Genomic DNA, 20000 nt, shown 5'->3' with positions numbered 1-20000 from the left:
TTTACAAAACTGTCCCCGGGGCGTTAATAATTTGATGCCATTTTACTGTGAGCTTAAACGTCTGACATTTCAGTAGAAGAAGCAGCACAGATCCAGAGACTCACTTTTAATAATATTAAAATCTTTTTAAATACACATTTAACCTGAAGTCAAAAAACCTGAAATAACACTGAATCTGGCAGTTTACGCAGAGAGAGAGGAAAAAATCACTCCAATGTTATTATTTTTAATAGAAACGTGGGCGTTTAGAGAAAGCTTCATTAAAGTGGATAAATTTGATGATATTTGTTTCAGACTATTTGTATAAAACTATTGGAAGCCTCCCTGTGTGGACATTTACACACTCTCGCTGTGTTTAATCACTTTCATTCACCTGATGGATAATTAATTTAGAAACACATGACTCTCAGTGTATTATTATTATTATTATTATTATTATTATTATTATTATTATTACACGTGTCTTTAGTTTGTAAGTATAATGTTAATGCTGACGCTGATTGAGGGTTTATCCTGTAATGCTAACAGTAACACAGAAAGTGCTGATTCCGGTGTTTCAGTAAAGCTGGTAGTTATTGGAGTGTGTGAGTGGACGCTGCTCTTCCGGCGTTTTGTCGTGATGATTGTCGTTCGTTTTGGCTTTTACACACGGCAGCGACTCAAACGTCTGTGAGATCTCCTGCTGAATGTTCTGATACTGCTGCTGCTGCTGAGCAGAAAAAACCCAAAAACATGTCAACTCACAACCAGAGAACTCTTTCATTTGATTTCTGTGATGTGAAAAAATCAGGTTTGAAATACACACACACACACACACACATTAAATGAACTGAATGAAGATCCTCAACACGTCTCTATAAACCTTCTTAGAAATTACAGAAAGACACTCGCTGCTGTTTCTCTCTCAAGGACACGTGGGGCTTCACTGGATATTAATTATAGGGTGCCAATAATTTTGAATTCAGTGTTTTGTGGGGAAAAATGTTGTGCATCCCTGTAAGTTTAAACTCAAAATATTGCTTATTGTCCATTTTTTCTTCTTGATCATGCAGGACTGCAGCTGAGTGTAGGAATTTAAACTATAAAAAAATGTTTAATTCGTTAAAAACATCAAAACATAAATAGAGAGTGTTTGAGGAGGGGATTAGCAGGGACTACACTGAAAAAGTGGCATAAAATAAAAATAAAAATAAACAGATATTTTATTATTTTATTATATTACTGTGTTAATGTCTCGTACTTGCTCTGAGTTCTCGGGCAGCAGCGCTCTGATCAGCTCGGCGATTCTGCTGAAGGTCGGTCTCGAGGTCGGCTCAAGACTCCAGCACATCTTCATTATTTGGTACCTGTTTATTTATTTATTTATTTATTTATTTATTTATTTATTTACTGAATCACAGAGGTGTAATGATGAAGTTTCACCGTGTTTTCATCACCACTCACATCTCAGCAGGAGCGAAATCCGGCTGTGACATGTGATATCCACATCTGATCATCTTGTAGAAGCGGGCGTCGACCACCATGTCCGGGTAAGGACTCCTCCCTGTTCATAACAAACAAACAAACAAACAAACAAACAAACAAGTGTTTAAAATGCCTTCCTGAAACTCGGCTTCTTCCTCACTGAACAGGAGATAAAGAATTAAATATTCTAAACACTGAAGACACTGAAGAAGAAGAAGAAGAAGAAGAAGAAGAAGAAGGAGAATAACAACAACAATAATAATAATAATAATAATAATAATAATAATAATAATAATAATAACAATAATAATAAGAAGAAGAAGAAGAAGAAGAAGAAGGAGAAGCTTGATAAGACATCAGGGTCAGAGGTCAGGGTCAGGGTCAGTTGTGGTGGTGCTGGGGCTTGAACTCCGACCTTCTGATCAGTGACCTTGAGGCAGTTAATAATAAAACTAAAAATAAAGCTTGTTGAAGCGACTGACCGAGAGAAAAGATTTCCCACAGCAGAATCCCGTACGACCAAACGTCACTCTGCACCGTGTAGAGACACTCGAAAATACTCTCCGGAGACATCCACTTCACCGGCAGCCGCGCCTGAAACACACCATCACACCGCATCAGACTACAGATTAGATCAGGTTACATCAGGATATATCAGACTACAACAGATTACATCAGGATATATCAGATTAGATCAGGTTAGATCAGATTAGATCAGGTTAGATCAGATTAGATCAGATTAGATCAGGTTAGATCAGGTTACATCAGGATATATCAGACTACAACAGATTAGATCAGGTTACATCAGGATATATCAGACTACAACAGATTACATCAGATTACATCAGGATATATCAGACTACAACAGATTAGATCAGGTTACATCAGGATATATCAGATTAGATCAGGTTAGATCAGGTTAGATCAGATTAGATCAGGTTACATCAGGATATATCAGACTACAACAGATTAGATCAGGTTACATCAGGATATATCAGACTACAACAGATTAGATCAGGTTACATCAGGATATATCATATTAGATCAGGTTAGATCAGATTAGATCAGGCTACATCAGATTAGATCAGGTTAGATTAGATTACACACATTATACAGATGATAAATCAGATAAATCAGGGTCAGACTGATTAAATACGTTCAGTGTGAGAGATTGTACAGGATATAAATCGTGGGCGTGGTTTAGCGCGAGTCTGCACTGGGAGCTAATTAACCTGGCACACCTGATTCTTATTTAACACACTGTTCTCTCTCTCTCTCTCTCTCTCTCTCTCTCTCTCTCTTTCAGTGAGGGGGCCTGAGGCATGTGTGTGTGTGTATGTGTGTGTGTGTGTGTGTGTGTGTGTGTGTGTGTGTGTGTGCGCTGTAGGGGTAATAATAAACTCCCTCAGAGTTCTGAGTTGCGTTGTGCCACACACAGATTTATATGAGATCAGAATAAGTGAATCAGATCAGACAATCAATTGGACTAGAATCAGATAAGGAGACTGAAACTCTTCTTACGTTTCCTCTCACCACGTAGTTCGAGTCGTTCATGATGTCACGCGCCAGACCGAAATCACAGATCTTAGCCACCAGAGAGTCGGACACGAGCACGTTTCTAGCGGCGACGTCTCTGTGGATACACTACACACACACACACACACACACACACACACACACTTTATGTCTCTATAAATAATGTTATTGATCCATTTTTGGAGATGTAATAAATATCTGTAGTAAATGAATGTAGTAAATGAATGTAGTAAATGAATGTAGTAAATGAATGTAGTAAATAAATGTAGTAAAATGAGTTTGTACGTTCTTGGATGCGAGGAAGTTCATGCCCTGAGCCACGTGAGCAGAGAATCTCAGTAAGCGGTCCATGTTCAGTGCTGAAACATCACTCTGTCCTCCGCTCTTCCCTCCTGAACACCATTACACACCATCACACACCATTACACAACATCACACACCATCACACACCATTACACACCATCACACACCATCACACACCATCACACACCATTACACACCATTACACACCATTACACACCATCACACACCATCACACACCATCACACACCATCACACACCATCACACACCATTACACACCATTACACACCATCACACACCATCACACACCATCACACACCATCACACACCATCACACACCATCACACACCATCACACACCATCACACACCATCACACACCATTACACACCATCACACACCATTACACACCATCACACACCATCACACAACATCACACACCATCACACACCATCACACACCATCACACACCATCACACACCATTACACACCATCACACACCATCACACACCATCACACACCATCACACACCATCACACACCATTACACACCATCACACACCATCACACACCATCACACAACATCACACACCATCACACACCATCACACACCATCACACACCATTACACACCATCACACACCATCACGCACCATTACGCAACATCACGCACCATCACGCACCATCACGCACCATCACACACCATCACACACCATCACACACCATCACACACCATCACACACCATCACACACCATTACACACCATCACACACCATCACACACCATCACACACCATTACACAACATCACACACCATCACACACCATTACACACCACACCATCACACAACATCACACACCATTACACACCATCACACACCATCACACACCATTACACACCATTACACACCATCACACACCATTACACACCATTACACACCATCACACACCATTACACACCATCACACACCATCATACACCATCACACACCATTACACACCATCACACACCATCACGCACCATCAAACACCATTACACACATCACACACCACACCATCACACAACATCACACACCACACCATCACACACCACACATCACGCACCATCACACAACATCACACACCATCACACACCACACCATCACACAACATCACACACCATCACACACCATCACACAACATCACGCACCATCACACACCACACATCACGCACCATCATACACCACACCATCACACACCACACATCACGCACCATCACACAACATCACACACCATCACACACCACACCATCACACACCATCACACAACATCACACACCATCACACAACATCACACACCATCACACACCATCACACACCACACCATCACACACCATCACACAACATCACACACCATCACACACCACACCATCACACAACATCACACACCATCACACACCATCACACAACATCACGCACCATCACACACCACACATCACGCACCATCATACACCACACCATCACACAACATCGCGCACCATCACGCACCATCACGCACCATCACACACCATCATGCACCTCACACAACATCACACAAAATAACACACCATCACGCACCATTACACACCATTACACAACATCACACACCATCACAATACATCACACACCATCACACACCACACCTCACACAACATCACACACCATCACACACCACACCATCACGCACCATCACGCACCATCACGCACCATCACGCACCATCACGCACCATCACACAACATCACACAGCATAACACACCATCACGCACCATTACACACCATTACACACCATTACACAACATCACACACCATCACAATACATCACACACCATCACACACCACACCATCACGCACCATCATGCACCATTACACAACATCACACAACATCACACACCATCACAATACATCACACACCATCACACACCATCACACACCACACCTCACACAACATCACACACCATCACGCACCATCATGCACCATCACGCACCATCATGCACCATTACACAACATCACACAGCATAACACACCATCACGCACCATTACACACCATTACACACACCATCACGCACCATTACACACCATTACACACACCATCACGCACCATTACACACCATCACAATACATCACACACCATCACACACCATCACACACCACACCTCACACAACATCACACACCATCAAACACCATCACGCACCAACATGCACCATTACACACATCACACAACATCACACACCATCACACAACATCACACACCACACCATCACACACCACACCATCACACATCACACACCATCACACAACATCACACCATCACACACCACACATCACGCACCATCACACACCATCACACACCACACCATCACGCACCATCATGCACCATTACACACATCACACAACATCACACACCATCACACACCATCACACAACATCACACACCACACCATCACACAACATCACACACCATCACACAACATCACACACCATCACACACCACACATCACGCACCATCACACACCATCACACACCACACCATCACACAACATCGCGCACCATCACACACCATCACACACCACACCATCACGCACCATCACGCACCATCACGCACCATCACACACCATCACACACCGTCACGCACCATCACAAAACATCACGCACCATCACGCACCATCATGCACCATTACACACCATTACACAACATCACACAGCATAACACACCATCACGCACCATCACACACCATTACACACAACATCACGCACCATCACACAACATCACGCACCATTAAACACCATCATGCACCATTACACACCATTACACACAACATCACGCACCATCAAGCTCCATCACGCACCATCACGCACCATTACACACATCACACACCATCATGCACCATTAAACACCATCACGCACCATCATGCACCATTACACACATCACACATCACACACCATCACACACCATCACACAACATCACGCACCATCACGCACCATTACACACATCACACAACATCACACACCATCACACAACATCACACAACATCACGCACCATCACGCACCATTACACACATCACACAACATCACACACCATCACACAACATCACACAACATCACGCACCATCACACACCACACATCACGCACCATCACACACCATCACACAACATCGCGCACCATCACACACCATCACACACCACACCATCACGCACCATCATGCACCATCACGCACCATCACGCACCATTACACACCATTACACAACATCACACAGCATAACACACCACGCACCATTACACACCATTACACACATCACGCACCATTACACACCATTACACACATCACGCACCATTACACACCATTACACACAACATCAAGCTCCATCACACACCATCACGCACCATCACGCACCATCACAAAACATCACACACCATCACAAAACATCACGCAACATCACGCACCACACATCACACACTATCACGCAACAGCACACATCACTGCTCTGTATTTATTATTTAAATGAAATTTTAGTCTCATTATTATTTGGAGCTGATCTTACCCTGTGTACAGTCTCTTGACCTTTGACCTGGCTGCATGTCCATGTAACTGTGACAAATAATTAATAATTTACCTTTAGATTAATGATGAAAGTTTTCTCTGAGTAAAGTCTAAAGTCTAAAGCCTTGCCTGTTGATCTCGTCGCGTCTCTCGTGGTTCTGCTTCTCCCTCAGGTTCTTGTAGATGTGGGAGATCTCGTGTGTGTCAAACACTGAGTTAATAAAACACGGCGCTTTCCTGCGCAGGAAGTTGAGCAGATCACCGTGACTGCAGAACTCCGTTATTAACAACACGGGACCTGAAACACAACAAAAACACTTTTACTTCAATTAGAAACAATTAAAAACAGACCCAAATTTCTTTAATTATCAGCTTTAATTCTCATAAAACTGAGTCAGAGCTGATCCACTTCCCCTACACGACTCATTCACCTTCATTTAAAAAGCTTTTTACAATTTAATAATTAAAAACATAATTAAAAATGACATTAAAGTCGATGTCTGGAGTGTTTACACTGACTGTGAGCTCTGATTAGATTTGCTCTGATTATTTTCTTTTTTATACCTACACTTTTTACAGATAGATAGACAGACAGACAGACAGACAGACAGACAGACAGACAGACAGACAGACAGGTGTCTCACCCCCATGTGTACAGGCTCCCAGCAGGTTGACGATGTTGGCGTGAGATCCGAGATGACTCAAAATCTTCAGCTCACACATCAGAGCTTCTTTCTCCTCCGAGTGAGCGCTGGCTGTGTCAGGCATAACAAACAAACAAACAAACAAACAGACAGACAGTTATAATATTATTATTATCATGCCTTTCTCGATATAAAAACAGAAACAGAAATTTAGTTCCTCACTGAGAGTTGGATTAAAACTCTAAAGATTATTCAATCTAAAGTAAATATTGGAAATCCTGAACATTTACAATAATGAAAGAATAACAATAAAATATTTTTTCCATAACAAAGGGGAAGAGGAAGAAAGAGGAAAAGAGGAAGAAAAAAAAGAGGAAGCAAAACCAGGAAAAAAGTGAAATTCCTCATGGGGAGTGTATATTTGTGAGGGAGAAGAGTTTTACATCATCAGCGTATGTTTCCTGTTTAATAAACTCACACTTCAGCATTTTCACAGCGACCTGAGTGACGTGGTCGTCCTTCTCCAGACCCAACGCCGTCGCTTCCACCACTTTACCAAACGCCCCGGAGCCCAGGACCTGACCTGCGGCACAAACACACAAAAACACCTTAACTCCTTTAGAACAGCAGCACATCGATAAGCACAAGCTAATCCTAGCTGTACGCTGGAATATCCCACAATTCCCTGCATTTTTACATTTGATCCTAAAATGATAAAATTCAAAATTTTCCACATATTAGTTTCTCCACTGTGCGTAGTACACTACACCACATATCCACTAGAGGGCAGCTCTTTAACATTCAGCTCTTTACTCCCTATCTAGGCACCCTACATGAAGTATGAACTACTGGCTGCCACGCCCTGTGTAGTGCACTACATCACAACATATTTTTCACTATACAGCTGCACAGTTCAGGGTGTAAAATAACATATTCTGTACCCTATGTAGTGCACTACATGTCCACTAGCAGGACACATAACACTCGACTCTTTATTCACTAAACAAGTGCACTACATAGGGCATAATATAATACAAAATGTATTGTGCTTTATGTGACATTTGTCTTCTTACTCACTGCAAAAAATAAACAACATATGGTAAAAAAAAAATGTTGTATGCACCCTATGTAGTGCATTATATGTTCACTATGAAACAGTTTGGCATAAAGCTCATTTATAGTTATCTCCTTTTAAAAATTAATTAATACATACATCATACATACTGTACATGATAATATGTTGTGCACTATACTGTATGTCCAATAAAGACATGCTTCCGATTAGCGCGCTATCTGTCCACTAGAGGGCGGTTTAACATCCCTACACTCCGATTAGTGAACTACGTGTCCACTAGAGGGCAGTTTAACATCCCTACACTCTGATTAGTGAACTACGTGTCCACTAGAGGGCAGTTTAACATCCCTACACTCTGATTAGTGAGCTACGTGTCCACTAGAGGGCGGTTTAACATCCCTACACTCTGATTAGTGAACTACGTGTCCACTAGAGGGCAGTTTAACATCCCTACACTCTGATTAGTGAGCTACGTGTCCACTAGAGGGCGGTTTAACATCCCTGCGCTCTGATTAGTGAACTACGTGTCCACTAGAGGGCAGTTTAACATCCCTATACTCCGATTAGCGCGCTATCTGTCCACTAGAGGGCGGTTTAACATCCCTACACTCCGATTAGTGAACTACGTGTCCACTAGAGGGCAGTTTAACATCCCTACACTCTGATTAGTGAACTACGTGTCCACTAGAGGGCAGTTTAACATCCCTACACTCTGATTAGTGAGCTACGTGTCCACTAGAGGGCGGTTTAACATCCCTGCGCTCTGATTAGTGAACTACGTGTCCACTAGAGGGCAGTTTAACATCCCTATACTCCGATTAGCGCGCTATCTGTCCACTAGAGGGCGGTTTAACATCCCTACACTCCGATTAGTGAACTACGTGTCCACTAGAGGGCAGTTTAACATCCCTACACTCTGATTAGTGAACTACGTGTCCACTAGAGGGCAGTTTAACATCCCTATACTCCGATTAGCGCGCTATCTGTCCACTAGAGGGCGGTTTAACATCCCTACACTCCGATTAGTGAACTACGTGTCCACTAGAGGGCAGTTTAACATCCCTATACTCCGATTAGCGCGCTATCTGTCCACTAGAGGGCGGTTTAACATCCCTACGCTCTGATTAGTGCACTACGTGTCCACTAGAGGGCGGTTTAACATCCCTGCGCTCTGATTAGTGCACTACGTGTCCACTAGAGGGCGGTTTAACATCCCTACACTCCGATTAGTGTGCTACGTGTCCACTAGAGGGCGGTTTAACATCCCTACACTCTGATTAGTGCGCTATCTGTCCACTAGAGGGCGGTTTAACATCCCTACGCTCCGATTAGTGTGCTACGTGTCCACTAGAGGGCGGTTTAACATCCCTACACTCTGATTAGTGCGCTATCTGTCCACTAGAGGGCGGTTTAACATCCCTACGCTCCGATTAGTGTGCTACGTGTCCACTAGAGGGCGGTTTAACATCCCTACGCTCCGATTAGTGCGCTACGTGTCCACTAGAGGGCGGTTTAACATCCCTACGCTCCGATTAGTGAACTACGTGTCAATTAGCATTGCATCATAAGTCATATTCAAATATTCTCATATTCAAATTTAGAGAATAAATTGAAATGTTTCCTTGACATTAAAATTTTGCAGTATGAAGGAAGTGATGAACGTAAAGTGATAATGTAAATAATTGAGAGGATAAACAGGAAGTTTGCGTTACCGAACGTCAGTCTGTCTCGGGGAAACTCCCACTTGGTGTTGTAGGGAAGCTGAGTGGGGTCGATGTACGTGTAGTTATTCCCATCGCTCACCTCGATGATTTTCCATCGGATCTCATATTTCGGTTTCTGTAAAACACACACACACAATTAATGTACTAATCAGGTGATTAATAACCATCAGGACACTTTATTTCCCATTTTTACTACATTCATATTTTTAAGAATGATTTAATTTATCAAAACAACATGAAGCATGACGTTTATACATTAATACATTCTGATTACTAACTATAAATAATTTTTAGTTAACACAATAAATATGCTATAAAAAGTTAAAAGTTAAAAAAAATAAAGCTGCTAAATAAAAAAATTACAGAATCATCAGACAGAATGTAATTGTAATATTCTACTCTAGATATAACTTTTACAAAGATATTTACAATTTAATCAAACAAAGGGAAGTAAATTAAGCTTTACATTTTTTATTCGTGTTTATTATTTATTATTAGCTTAGGCTTCTGAATAAAGTGTTCACCATACATATAAAAAGAAAGAAAAGAAGGTTTATACTAAATATTTATATCATGTATCTGTCGTGGTAGGGCCGAATGGTGTGGAACTACACTACCCATCAGCCCCTGCATGTCACGCGAGCTTGTCACACGGTCACTGATTACTCACACCTGTTTCCTGTTTCACCCAATTAGTGTCACTGTTTAAGTTCTGGATTCTGTGTGTCTCAGTGTCAAGCTTTTGTTGCTCATTATTGCTTGCTGTCAAGCGTAACACACATATTTTATATAATGTTATATAAAGTATGGATAAATATTATGCAATATAATGTTATATAAAGTATGGATAAATATTATATAATATAATGTTATATAAAGGATGCACTGATTTGGAGATTCAGAACATTATAGAATTGTGTCTGGATTCATGGGGACATTTATTTAAACAACATTTTAGTTTCACCTGCAAACCAAAATAAAAACATCACTGAACTAAACCACGTCTAGTCCTAAATTCAAACACTTCCTCAATTATTATTATTATTATTATTAATGTGTGTAATAAAATCATTAACAGTTAAAAACATATATATTTTAACTAATGTGATGTTAAAGCAGTGTTCTGATCTTCTGGAATAAAATAAATGTGTTTAAAAATATCAGTTTCAGTTAGCTGTTAAATCTGTACATTCTGATTTTTATCATTTTTAACATAAAACAAGCAAAGAAAAGTGAAAATATGCTGTAAAAATCCACGCTTCTGATTGGCTGGCAGATGCTCCTTAATTCCTTACATGAATCATTTTTAAATAATTATTATTTTCTGATTATTTTCTGACATCAAGACACTTCGTGTCTCAACGTACCAATCAGACCACAGAGCGTATAATAAGGGTTAATTTAGATAAAAATAATAATAATAATAATAATATTAATAATAATAGTTACCTGTTTACACCTGTACACACAAACCCCCAACAAAATGAAGAGCAGCGTCGCTGTAACTGAAGTTGCTGTGACGATGGTGAGGAAAATCCGAGACGTCCAGACATCAGGCGGAGGTTGAGAAACATCTACACACAGAAATGTGTTAGGAAATCTGTAACAAAAGTCAGACGCTGGGTGACACACACCACGACATGTCTGAAGAGACGAGGCTAACGATAGTACGTATTGATTAACGATAATGAAGAGCAGTGATGGTGTGTTTCACAGGGAAATCCCGAGCTCTGTATTAATAATAATAATAATAATAATAATAATAATATTAATCATCATCATCAGCAGCAGTAGAGTAGCGGCGTGTCTCACAGAGCAGGGGCGGTAAGCTGATCGCGCTCCGCCCGACTCCAGCCGTGTTCACAGCTACACACTCGGCCGTGGTGTTGTGGAGGCGAGTCAGTAAAACACTCCGCACTGTGTGAGGCTGGAAATCATCGTGCTGCTGCAGTGTGTATTGTTCACTCAGTAAATCCACAGATGATGTGTTTCTATCACAGCTGTCATATCTGAAACACACACACACACCATTTTATTACACATACATACATACACGTATACAGAACACGTACATTACACTTTCAGATGTCTGTCTGTGTATCTGTCTGTCTGTCTTATTATTATTGTTATTATTATTATTATTATTATTAATATAATTATTATTATCACAGAGATGCCGTGGGCCTGTATCAGTAGCATCTCTAGTCATGCAGGTTGATGATGTGAAGTCACGTACATGGCTTTCAGAATCACACTACAGTACATTATGAATCTACAGGCCGCGTCCTGCTGCACAGAGAGTGAACCAACATTTTTTCCTCTTTAAACTCAGCGAGCTTCAGACTGAGGCTCAGCACAGCAGAGTTTACAGGAGAACGTGTGAGTAAAATAAAATGTGTTGGCTTTTATGACCATCAGAGCATCACAAGTACATAAAACGTGAGGTCTGCGTACGTGTTGTGGAGCTTCTCACACTGCTGCCAGTAAACAGTCAGTGCTGGATAACCCGAGGCCAAACAGGTTAAAGAACCGTTCCTCCATTCAATCACAACACTCGGCTTCTCTGTGGAACACACACACACACACACACACACAACACATAGACACACAGAGTTTGATAAACAGTGGCTTGAAAAAGTAATTCCCCCCCCAGAACTGACCAGATTTGGCTGAATATTTTTATTCCAAACTCGTGTTCTCTTCCAGTGAAACTCAAAATTAATTATTGCTCAGCAAGTATTTCAAAGAAAATGAAAAAATGAAAAACTGAAAAATGCTGCTTGCGTAAGTATTCAATCCCCCAGATTCTGGAAGCTCCATAAGAAAGATGTTGTCTTAATGAGGACACAATTATCTTATAACTGTCCTTCACCTGTAAAATATTAATACAGCTTCCATTTTCTGAACAAAAACTACCTGAGTGGATAGTGAGGAAGTGGATGCTGCATCACACCACCCAAGCACTTCTTTTACAAGGACTACCTACACAAGCACTACCTACACCATCACTACCTACACCATCACTACCTACACAAGCACTACCTACACAAGCACTTCCTTTACAAGCACTTCTTTTACAAGCACTACCTACACAAGCACTACTTACACCAGCACTACCTAGACTGCGACTACCTACACAAGCACTACCTACACCAGCACTACCTACACAAGCACTACCTACACCGGCACTACCTACACAAGCACTACCGACACCATCACTACCTACACAAGCACTACCTACACAAGCACTACCTACACCGGCACAACCTACACCAGCACTACCTACACAAGCACTACCTACACCAGCACTACCTACACAAGCACTACCTACACCGGCACTACCTACACAAGCACTACCGACACCATCACTACCTACACAAGCACTACCTACACAAGCACTACCTACACCGGCACTACCTACACCAGCACTACCTACACCATCACTACCTACACAAGCACTACCTACACAAGCACTGCCTACACAAGCACTACCTACACCATCACTACCTACACCATCACTACATACACAAGCACTACCTACACCATCACTACCTACACAAGCACTACCTACACAATCACTACCTAGTACTACACAAGCACTACCAAGTACTACCTACACAAGCACTACCTACACCAGCACTACCTAGACTGCGACTACCTACACAAGCACTACCTACACAAGCACTACCTACACCGGCACTACCTACACCGGCACTACCTACACCAGCACTACCTACACCAGCACTACCTACACAAGCACTACCTACACAAGCACTGCCTACACCATCACTACCTACACCATCACTACATACACAAGCACTACCTACACCGGCACTACCTACACCAGCACTACCTACACAATCACTACCTAGTACTACACAAGCACTACCAAGTACTACCTACACCATCACTACCTACACCATCACTACCTACACAAGCACTACCTACACCAGCACTACCTACACCAGCACTACCTACACCATCACTACCTACACAAGCACTACCTACACCATCACTACCTACACCATCACTACCTACACAAGCACTACCTACACCATCACTACCTACACAAGCACTACCTACACCATCACTACCTACACTGGCACTACCTACACAAGCACTACCTACACAAGCACTACCTACACCATCACTACCTACACTGGCACTACCTACACTATCACTACCTACACAAGCACTACCTACACCGGCACTACCTACACCGGCACTACCTACACAAGCACTACCTACACCGGCACTACCTACACCAGCACTACCTACACAAACACTACCTACACCGGCACTACCTACACCGTCACTACCTACACTGGCACTACCTACACAAGCACTACCTACACCGTCACTACCTACACTGGCACTACCTACACAAGCACTACCTACACAAGCACTACCTACACCGGCACAACCTACACCAGCACTACCTACACAAGCACTACCTACACAAGCACTACCTACACCGGCACTACCTACACAAGCACTACCGACACCATCACTACCTACACAAGCACTACCTACACAAGCACTACCTACACCGGCACTACCTACACCAGCACTACCTACACCATCACTACCTACACAAGCACTACCTACACCAGCACTACCTACACCATCACTACCTACACAAGCACTACCTACACCATCACTACCTACACCATCACTACCTACACAAGCACTACCTACACCATCACTACCTACACAAGCACTACCTACACCATCACTACCTACACTGGCACTACCTACACAAGCACTACCTACACAAGCACTACCTACACCATCACTACCTACACTGGCACTACCTACACAAGCACTACCTACACTATCACTACCTACACCGGCACTACCTACACCGGCACTACCTACACAAGCACTACCTACACCGGCACTACCTACACCAGCACTACCTACACCATCACTACCTACACTGGCACTACCTACACCGTCACTACCTACACTGGCACTACCTACACAAGCACTACCTACACCGTCACTACCTACACTGGCACTACCTACACAAGCACTACCTACACAAGCACTAACTACACCAGCACTACCTACACCATCACTACCTACACCAGCACTATCAATGGTCCCACAAGGCCAAGGCAATGCAGGAGTGATTAAAAACAAAAAGGTGAATGTTCTACAGTGGTCAAGTCACAGTCCGGATCTGAATCCCACTGACAATCTCTGGCACTGTTTGAAAAATGCAGTCAACAAACAACATCCAACCAACCTGAAGACCCTGGAGCAATTCTGCCAGGAAGAACGAGTGAAAATCCTGAACAGTGTACAGAGCTGGTAGGAACTTCACCGACCCCAACACATTTACAGCTGTCACTGCAGACAATGGGGTTCTACCACGTACTTGTGTTTAAAAACTGCTGACAAATAATGAATTTTGAATTTGTAAATGTACTTTAAGAGTAGATTGGTTTGCAATAGGAATACTAACAAACAAGTGGAACAATCTGTGTGTCGTTCATATAACAAGGTGTTTTTTTTCTTATTTTTTAAAAATAGCACATACGTTATTATTATTATTATTATTATTATTAGTAGTATTAGAAATAAACACAACTGCATGTGACACTGAATTAGTTGTCTGTCTGTCTGTCAGTTGTTGTTAATGACGTGTTATGACGTGTTAATGCAGTGTGTGTACTTACGGTATACATAGACTTTAATGTGAGTTGTGGCATTAATATTGGCACCCCGGGCATTAAAGCTGTACCAGCCGCTCTCGTCTGCTCTGATTCTCTTTATGGACAGTGAAGCGACTTGTCTGTAACTGTCACACAGGAAGAAATGTCAGTACTGCAGTATATACAGATGTAAAACACTCACACCAGTACAATTCACAGTGTCTACACAATAAAGAAAAAACATTGCTGAAGCTGCAGGAAGCAAAACACCTTTGTTACTATTGATTAATAAATATGAAGAGCTATTGAATAGTAGCAAAGGAATGAAAAGGTCTCACCACCTGTCTGTGTATCCTCCTGTCTGTCTCTCCACCTGTCTGTGTATCCTCCTGTCTGTCTCTCCACCTGTCTGTGTATCCTCCTGTCTGTCTCTCCACCTGTCTGTGTATCCTCCTGTCTGTCTCTCCACCTGTCTCTGTATCCTCCTGTCTGTCTCTCCACCTGTCTCTGTATCCTCCTGTCTGTCTCTCCATCTGTCTCTGTATCCTCCTGTCTGTCTCTCCACCTGTCTGTGTATCCTCCTGTCTGTCTCTCCACCTGTCTGTGTATCCTCCTGTCTGTCTCTCCACCTGTCTGTGTATCGTCCTGTCTGTCTCTCCACCTGTCTGTGTATCCTACTGTCTGTCTGTCCACCTGTCTCTGTATCCTCCTGTCTGTCTCTCCACCTGTCTCTGTATCCTCCTGTCTGTCTGTCCACCTGTCTGTGTATCCTCCTGTCTGTCTGTCCTCCTGTCTGTCTGTCCTCCTGTCTGTTTACTTATCCATCTGTTTTCCTGTCTGTACGCGGTCGGTGTAAAATGGATCTTTGAAGTGTTATGAAGCTGAAACAGGTGAGTACAGGTGAAGGGTCAGAACATTCTGGAGAACCTTCTGTGGATGGTGACGAGTGTCTCCTCGTAGGTGGAGGTGTTTGTAGCTCGTGGTGTGCTCCACCTCCCATCCTGGATGGTGGGATAAGCGTCGACTTCCACCCTCAGCTCCAGTGTCTCACCCTCCATCAGCTCCACTGTGGACTTTAAACCGCTCGGCTTCAGTGGCGTCAGAGACACGTACGGCTTCTCTGTTACCCGGAAACATTAAACACATAATGTATAATAATGTCCAGGTCTTTTCCATCTCGCGGGCGTCTGTGTGATAATCTGTGATTTTGGAGTAAAAGTGAGTGTTTGCTCGTGCCTGCGATTCGGAGCGAGACGGTGGTGGAGTTTTTTCCCGCTGTGTTTGTGGCGATGCAGGTCAGATTTCCAGCATCAGACTTGTTCACGTGAGGAAGAGTGACCACACTCATCACCTGAACCATGTTACTGCTGCTCTTCACCGTCTTCTTCACCTGAAGTGTCTGATAAACAAACAAACAAACAAACAAACAAACAAATAAATAAATAAAGATAGAGAGATAAAGAGAAAGAAAGAAATTCATGTAAAAGAATCGGTTTAGAGAAAGTACTAAGTGTCATTATGCTTTCTAATACACTCACCAACACTCTCTACAACACTTCCAGACACATTAACACACTCTATACCCCACTAACACACACACACACACACACACACACACACACACTCTATCCTATCTGACTTCACCTGATTGCTGGAGTGTTGCCATTTGATGGTGAAGGAGTGATAGTGGTTGCTGGCGTTGCAGGTGAGCTGCAGTTTCTCTCCAACGACTCGGACGCACTCATCCACCTCCACGGACACGGCTGGAGGGACGCGCACTTCTAATCCCGCAAATAAATCACACATGAATACGTTCAGTTGTAAAATTAAACACGAGGAACAACAGCAGGCAGACAGAAATGAATAATATAATACATATTATATAATCCAGTAAAAAGCAGTGATGAGTGATGTGTCACACACTAATCACCGCTCGTCAGCCACAACGCCGCTGATTCATTGCACTTCTGTAAAAAGCTGAGATAAAGATTTCGCTGTGTTTGTTTTGTGTGAAGTCTGACTTTTCATGACGTTGATGTGGAACGATGGTGAATCTCGCCGTGCTGCGTTCACTAGCACGCTGCAGACGTATTCTCCGCTGTGGCTGGGCCTCGGAGCTCGGATCACAATTCCCCGTCTGGGATCGACTGTAAATTTCAGGTCAGGAGGAAGAGCAGATCCGTCAGCCATGCGGAGGGTGAGGTTTGTAGCGCTGAGGATCGTGGGTAAACAGCTCAGCAGGAAGTCCGACCCTTCCTCCTGTACCATCACTCTGTTGGGAGGAACGTTGAAAACATCTACTCCAGCTGTCCCGAGGAGAAAAGACACATCACACCATATTAATATTAACAACAACAACACCAACAACAACACCAGCAATAATAATAATAATAATAATAATAATAATAATAATAATGATAATTGCAAGTAAGTGAAAGTTGGAGCATGATAGCTTTTATGGTGTTCGACCCAAGTACAAATTTTGTTTTGTTTAATTTGTTGTGATATTCACACAAAAGAATATATAATTAAAATATTTATTTATTTATTTTATTTTAATTTAATTTTTAATTTTCTTCCTTTATTTCTTTAATTTAATTTTTAATGTAACCCAGCCAGCAACTTAAAATAAATAATAATAAAAAAGAAAATGTAGGATTGGCAGTATTTAAGTGTAGACAAAAACATGATTTATTTGATTTATTTAAAATATATGATTTATTTTATGTCACGTAATCCACAAATGAATGTAGAATAATTAGTATAATATTGTAATGAACACATGCTGTATATTAAAGTATTGTTGTGTGATCGTTGGGATGTCAGTGTGAAAAAGATGAAAAAAGGCACATTTGTTTTGTAAGCATGCTTTTTTTATTCCTTTTTTAATTTGCTTCATGAGATAAAATTATGAGATTAATTTGCTTAATGAGATAAAATTACAATCAAGAAACAGTTAAAGTAACAAACTGAGTGAAGTTAGAACATGATCAAGTGCATAGTGTTAGACTTTAGTATAAATGTTTTCTTTTATGAAATTCATACAAAAAGTGACATAAAATTTAAAAAGAAAGAAATAAATGTTCAAAGTTTTTATGTTAAGGGTTTTTCATTTCTTTCTTTCTTTCTTTCTTTTTTTTACATTTGGTAGTTCACGTAACCGAGCCAACAACAGAAAAAAAAATCTAATAAAAATCTAACAAAACATCCACAAATTAGTAAACTGATATGTAATTTTTAAAATTTCTAGCCAATAGTGATCAGGGGATAGACTGTCGTACCGATATATCGTCTAATTATTAGCATTTTATTGCCAGAAATGACATGAAAATTAACAGAGAGAAAAATAAAAGGAATGAGTGTTACGTTGAGTAAGTAGCATACACTGGTATATATTTTTTATGAGTCCTCGCTCACTTCGTGCAGTGAATCGTACCGAAGGAACACATAAAGGTTAGTTATGGTCGAGCTTTAGAACGGTTCTAGAGGTTCTGGTGATTGGTCACTGGCTCTGTCTGGAGCGCTCCTGCACCATGGAGCCGATGCGTGACACCTGGAACAGCAGAGCCTGGTGGTTCTCCACGAGCAGACTGTGCTGACGTGCCATGTTCCCCACGTGTGTGAGCTGTACGTCCTGCGTCTCCTTTATGGCGCGTAGGAGCTTCAGGATCTCCGCCTGGACGTTGGACTCCTCCTTGTCCTCCTGGACGATCTGCATGAGGAGCTTCGCTGTCTCGGCCAGCCAGCGGCGCGTCTCCTGCTGCTCCTGCAAAAGCTGCTTCAGCACGTTCACGCCGCAGCATGCAGGTGCAGACGCAGACGCAGACGCAGGCGGCTGAGGCAGGAGCAGAGACGGGCTCACCACCTCCACCTCCACCTCCACCTCACTCCCTGTGGAGCTCGAGCTCCCCGTCAGCGGCTCAACTACATCCTCGTCCGCTAAAGGGAGCACACATACAGCAGTGTGTGTTACAGAGTGTGTTCCTGTGTGTTCCTGTGTGTGTGTGTGTGTGTGTGTGTTGCTAATGTTAGTGTACTTTA

The 20000-nt window shown here is 42.2% G+C and overlaps 1 protein-coding gene across 2 annotated transcripts in view; it reads right to left on the bottom strand.

Annotated features, from left to right (window-relative positions):
* Window positions 1-20000, bottom strand: part of csf1rb (colony stimulating factor 1 receptor, b) — a 24056-nt gene that overhangs the window by 295 nt on the left and 3761 nt on the right. Inside the window, exons 2-20 of one of the 2 annotated variants that reach the window (XM_034311344.2) lie at window positions 17981-18265; window positions 17604-17740; window positions 17196-17358; window positions 16887-17079; window positions 15984-16105; window positions 12754-12862; window positions 12112-12308; window positions 11749-11873; window positions 10288-10414; window positions 7979-8083; window positions 7501-7611; window positions 6986-7154; window positions 6858-6904; window positions 3286-3392; window positions 2986-3108; window positions 1947-2058; window positions 1444-1543; window positions 1241-1346; window positions 1-709 (exon numbers count right to left, since the gene is read on the bottom strand). The exon at window positions 1-709 is cut by the window's left edge and continues 295 nt beyond it. In XM_034311344.2, coding sequence (XP_034167235.2) covers window positions 557-709; window positions 1241-1346; window positions 1444-1543; window positions 1947-2058; window positions 2986-3108; window positions 3286-3392; window positions 6858-6904; window positions 6986-7154; window positions 7501-7611; window positions 7979-8083; window positions 10288-10414; window positions 11749-11873; window positions 12112-12308; window positions 12754-12862; window positions 15984-16105; window positions 16887-17079; window positions 17196-17358; window positions 17604-17740; window positions 17981-18265 — 2591 coding nt within the window. In that variant the 3' untranslated portion in view covers window positions 1-556. The remainder of the gene's footprint in view (window positions 710-1240; window positions 1347-1443; window positions 1544-1946; window positions 2059-2985; window positions 3109-3285; window positions 3393-6857; window positions 6905-6985; window positions 7155-7500; window positions 7612-7978; window positions 8084-10287; window positions 10415-11748; window positions 11874-12111; window positions 12309-12753; window positions 12863-15983; window positions 16106-16886; window positions 17080-17195; window positions 17359-17603; window positions 17741-17980; window positions 18266-20000) is intronic. The other variant, XM_034311345.2, reaches the window with a different exon arrangement.

Source organism: Pangasianodon hypophthalmus, chromosome 15, assembly GCF_027358585.1.
Source record: "Pangasianodon hypophthalmus isolate fPanHyp1 chromosome 15, fPanHyp1.pri, whole genome shotgun sequence".
Lineage (NCBI taxonomy): Eukaryota > Metazoa > Chordata > Actinopteri > Siluriformes > Pangasiidae > Pangasianodon > Pangasianodon hypophthalmus.
This window is presented reverse-complemented; position numbering and strand designations above follow the sequence as displayed.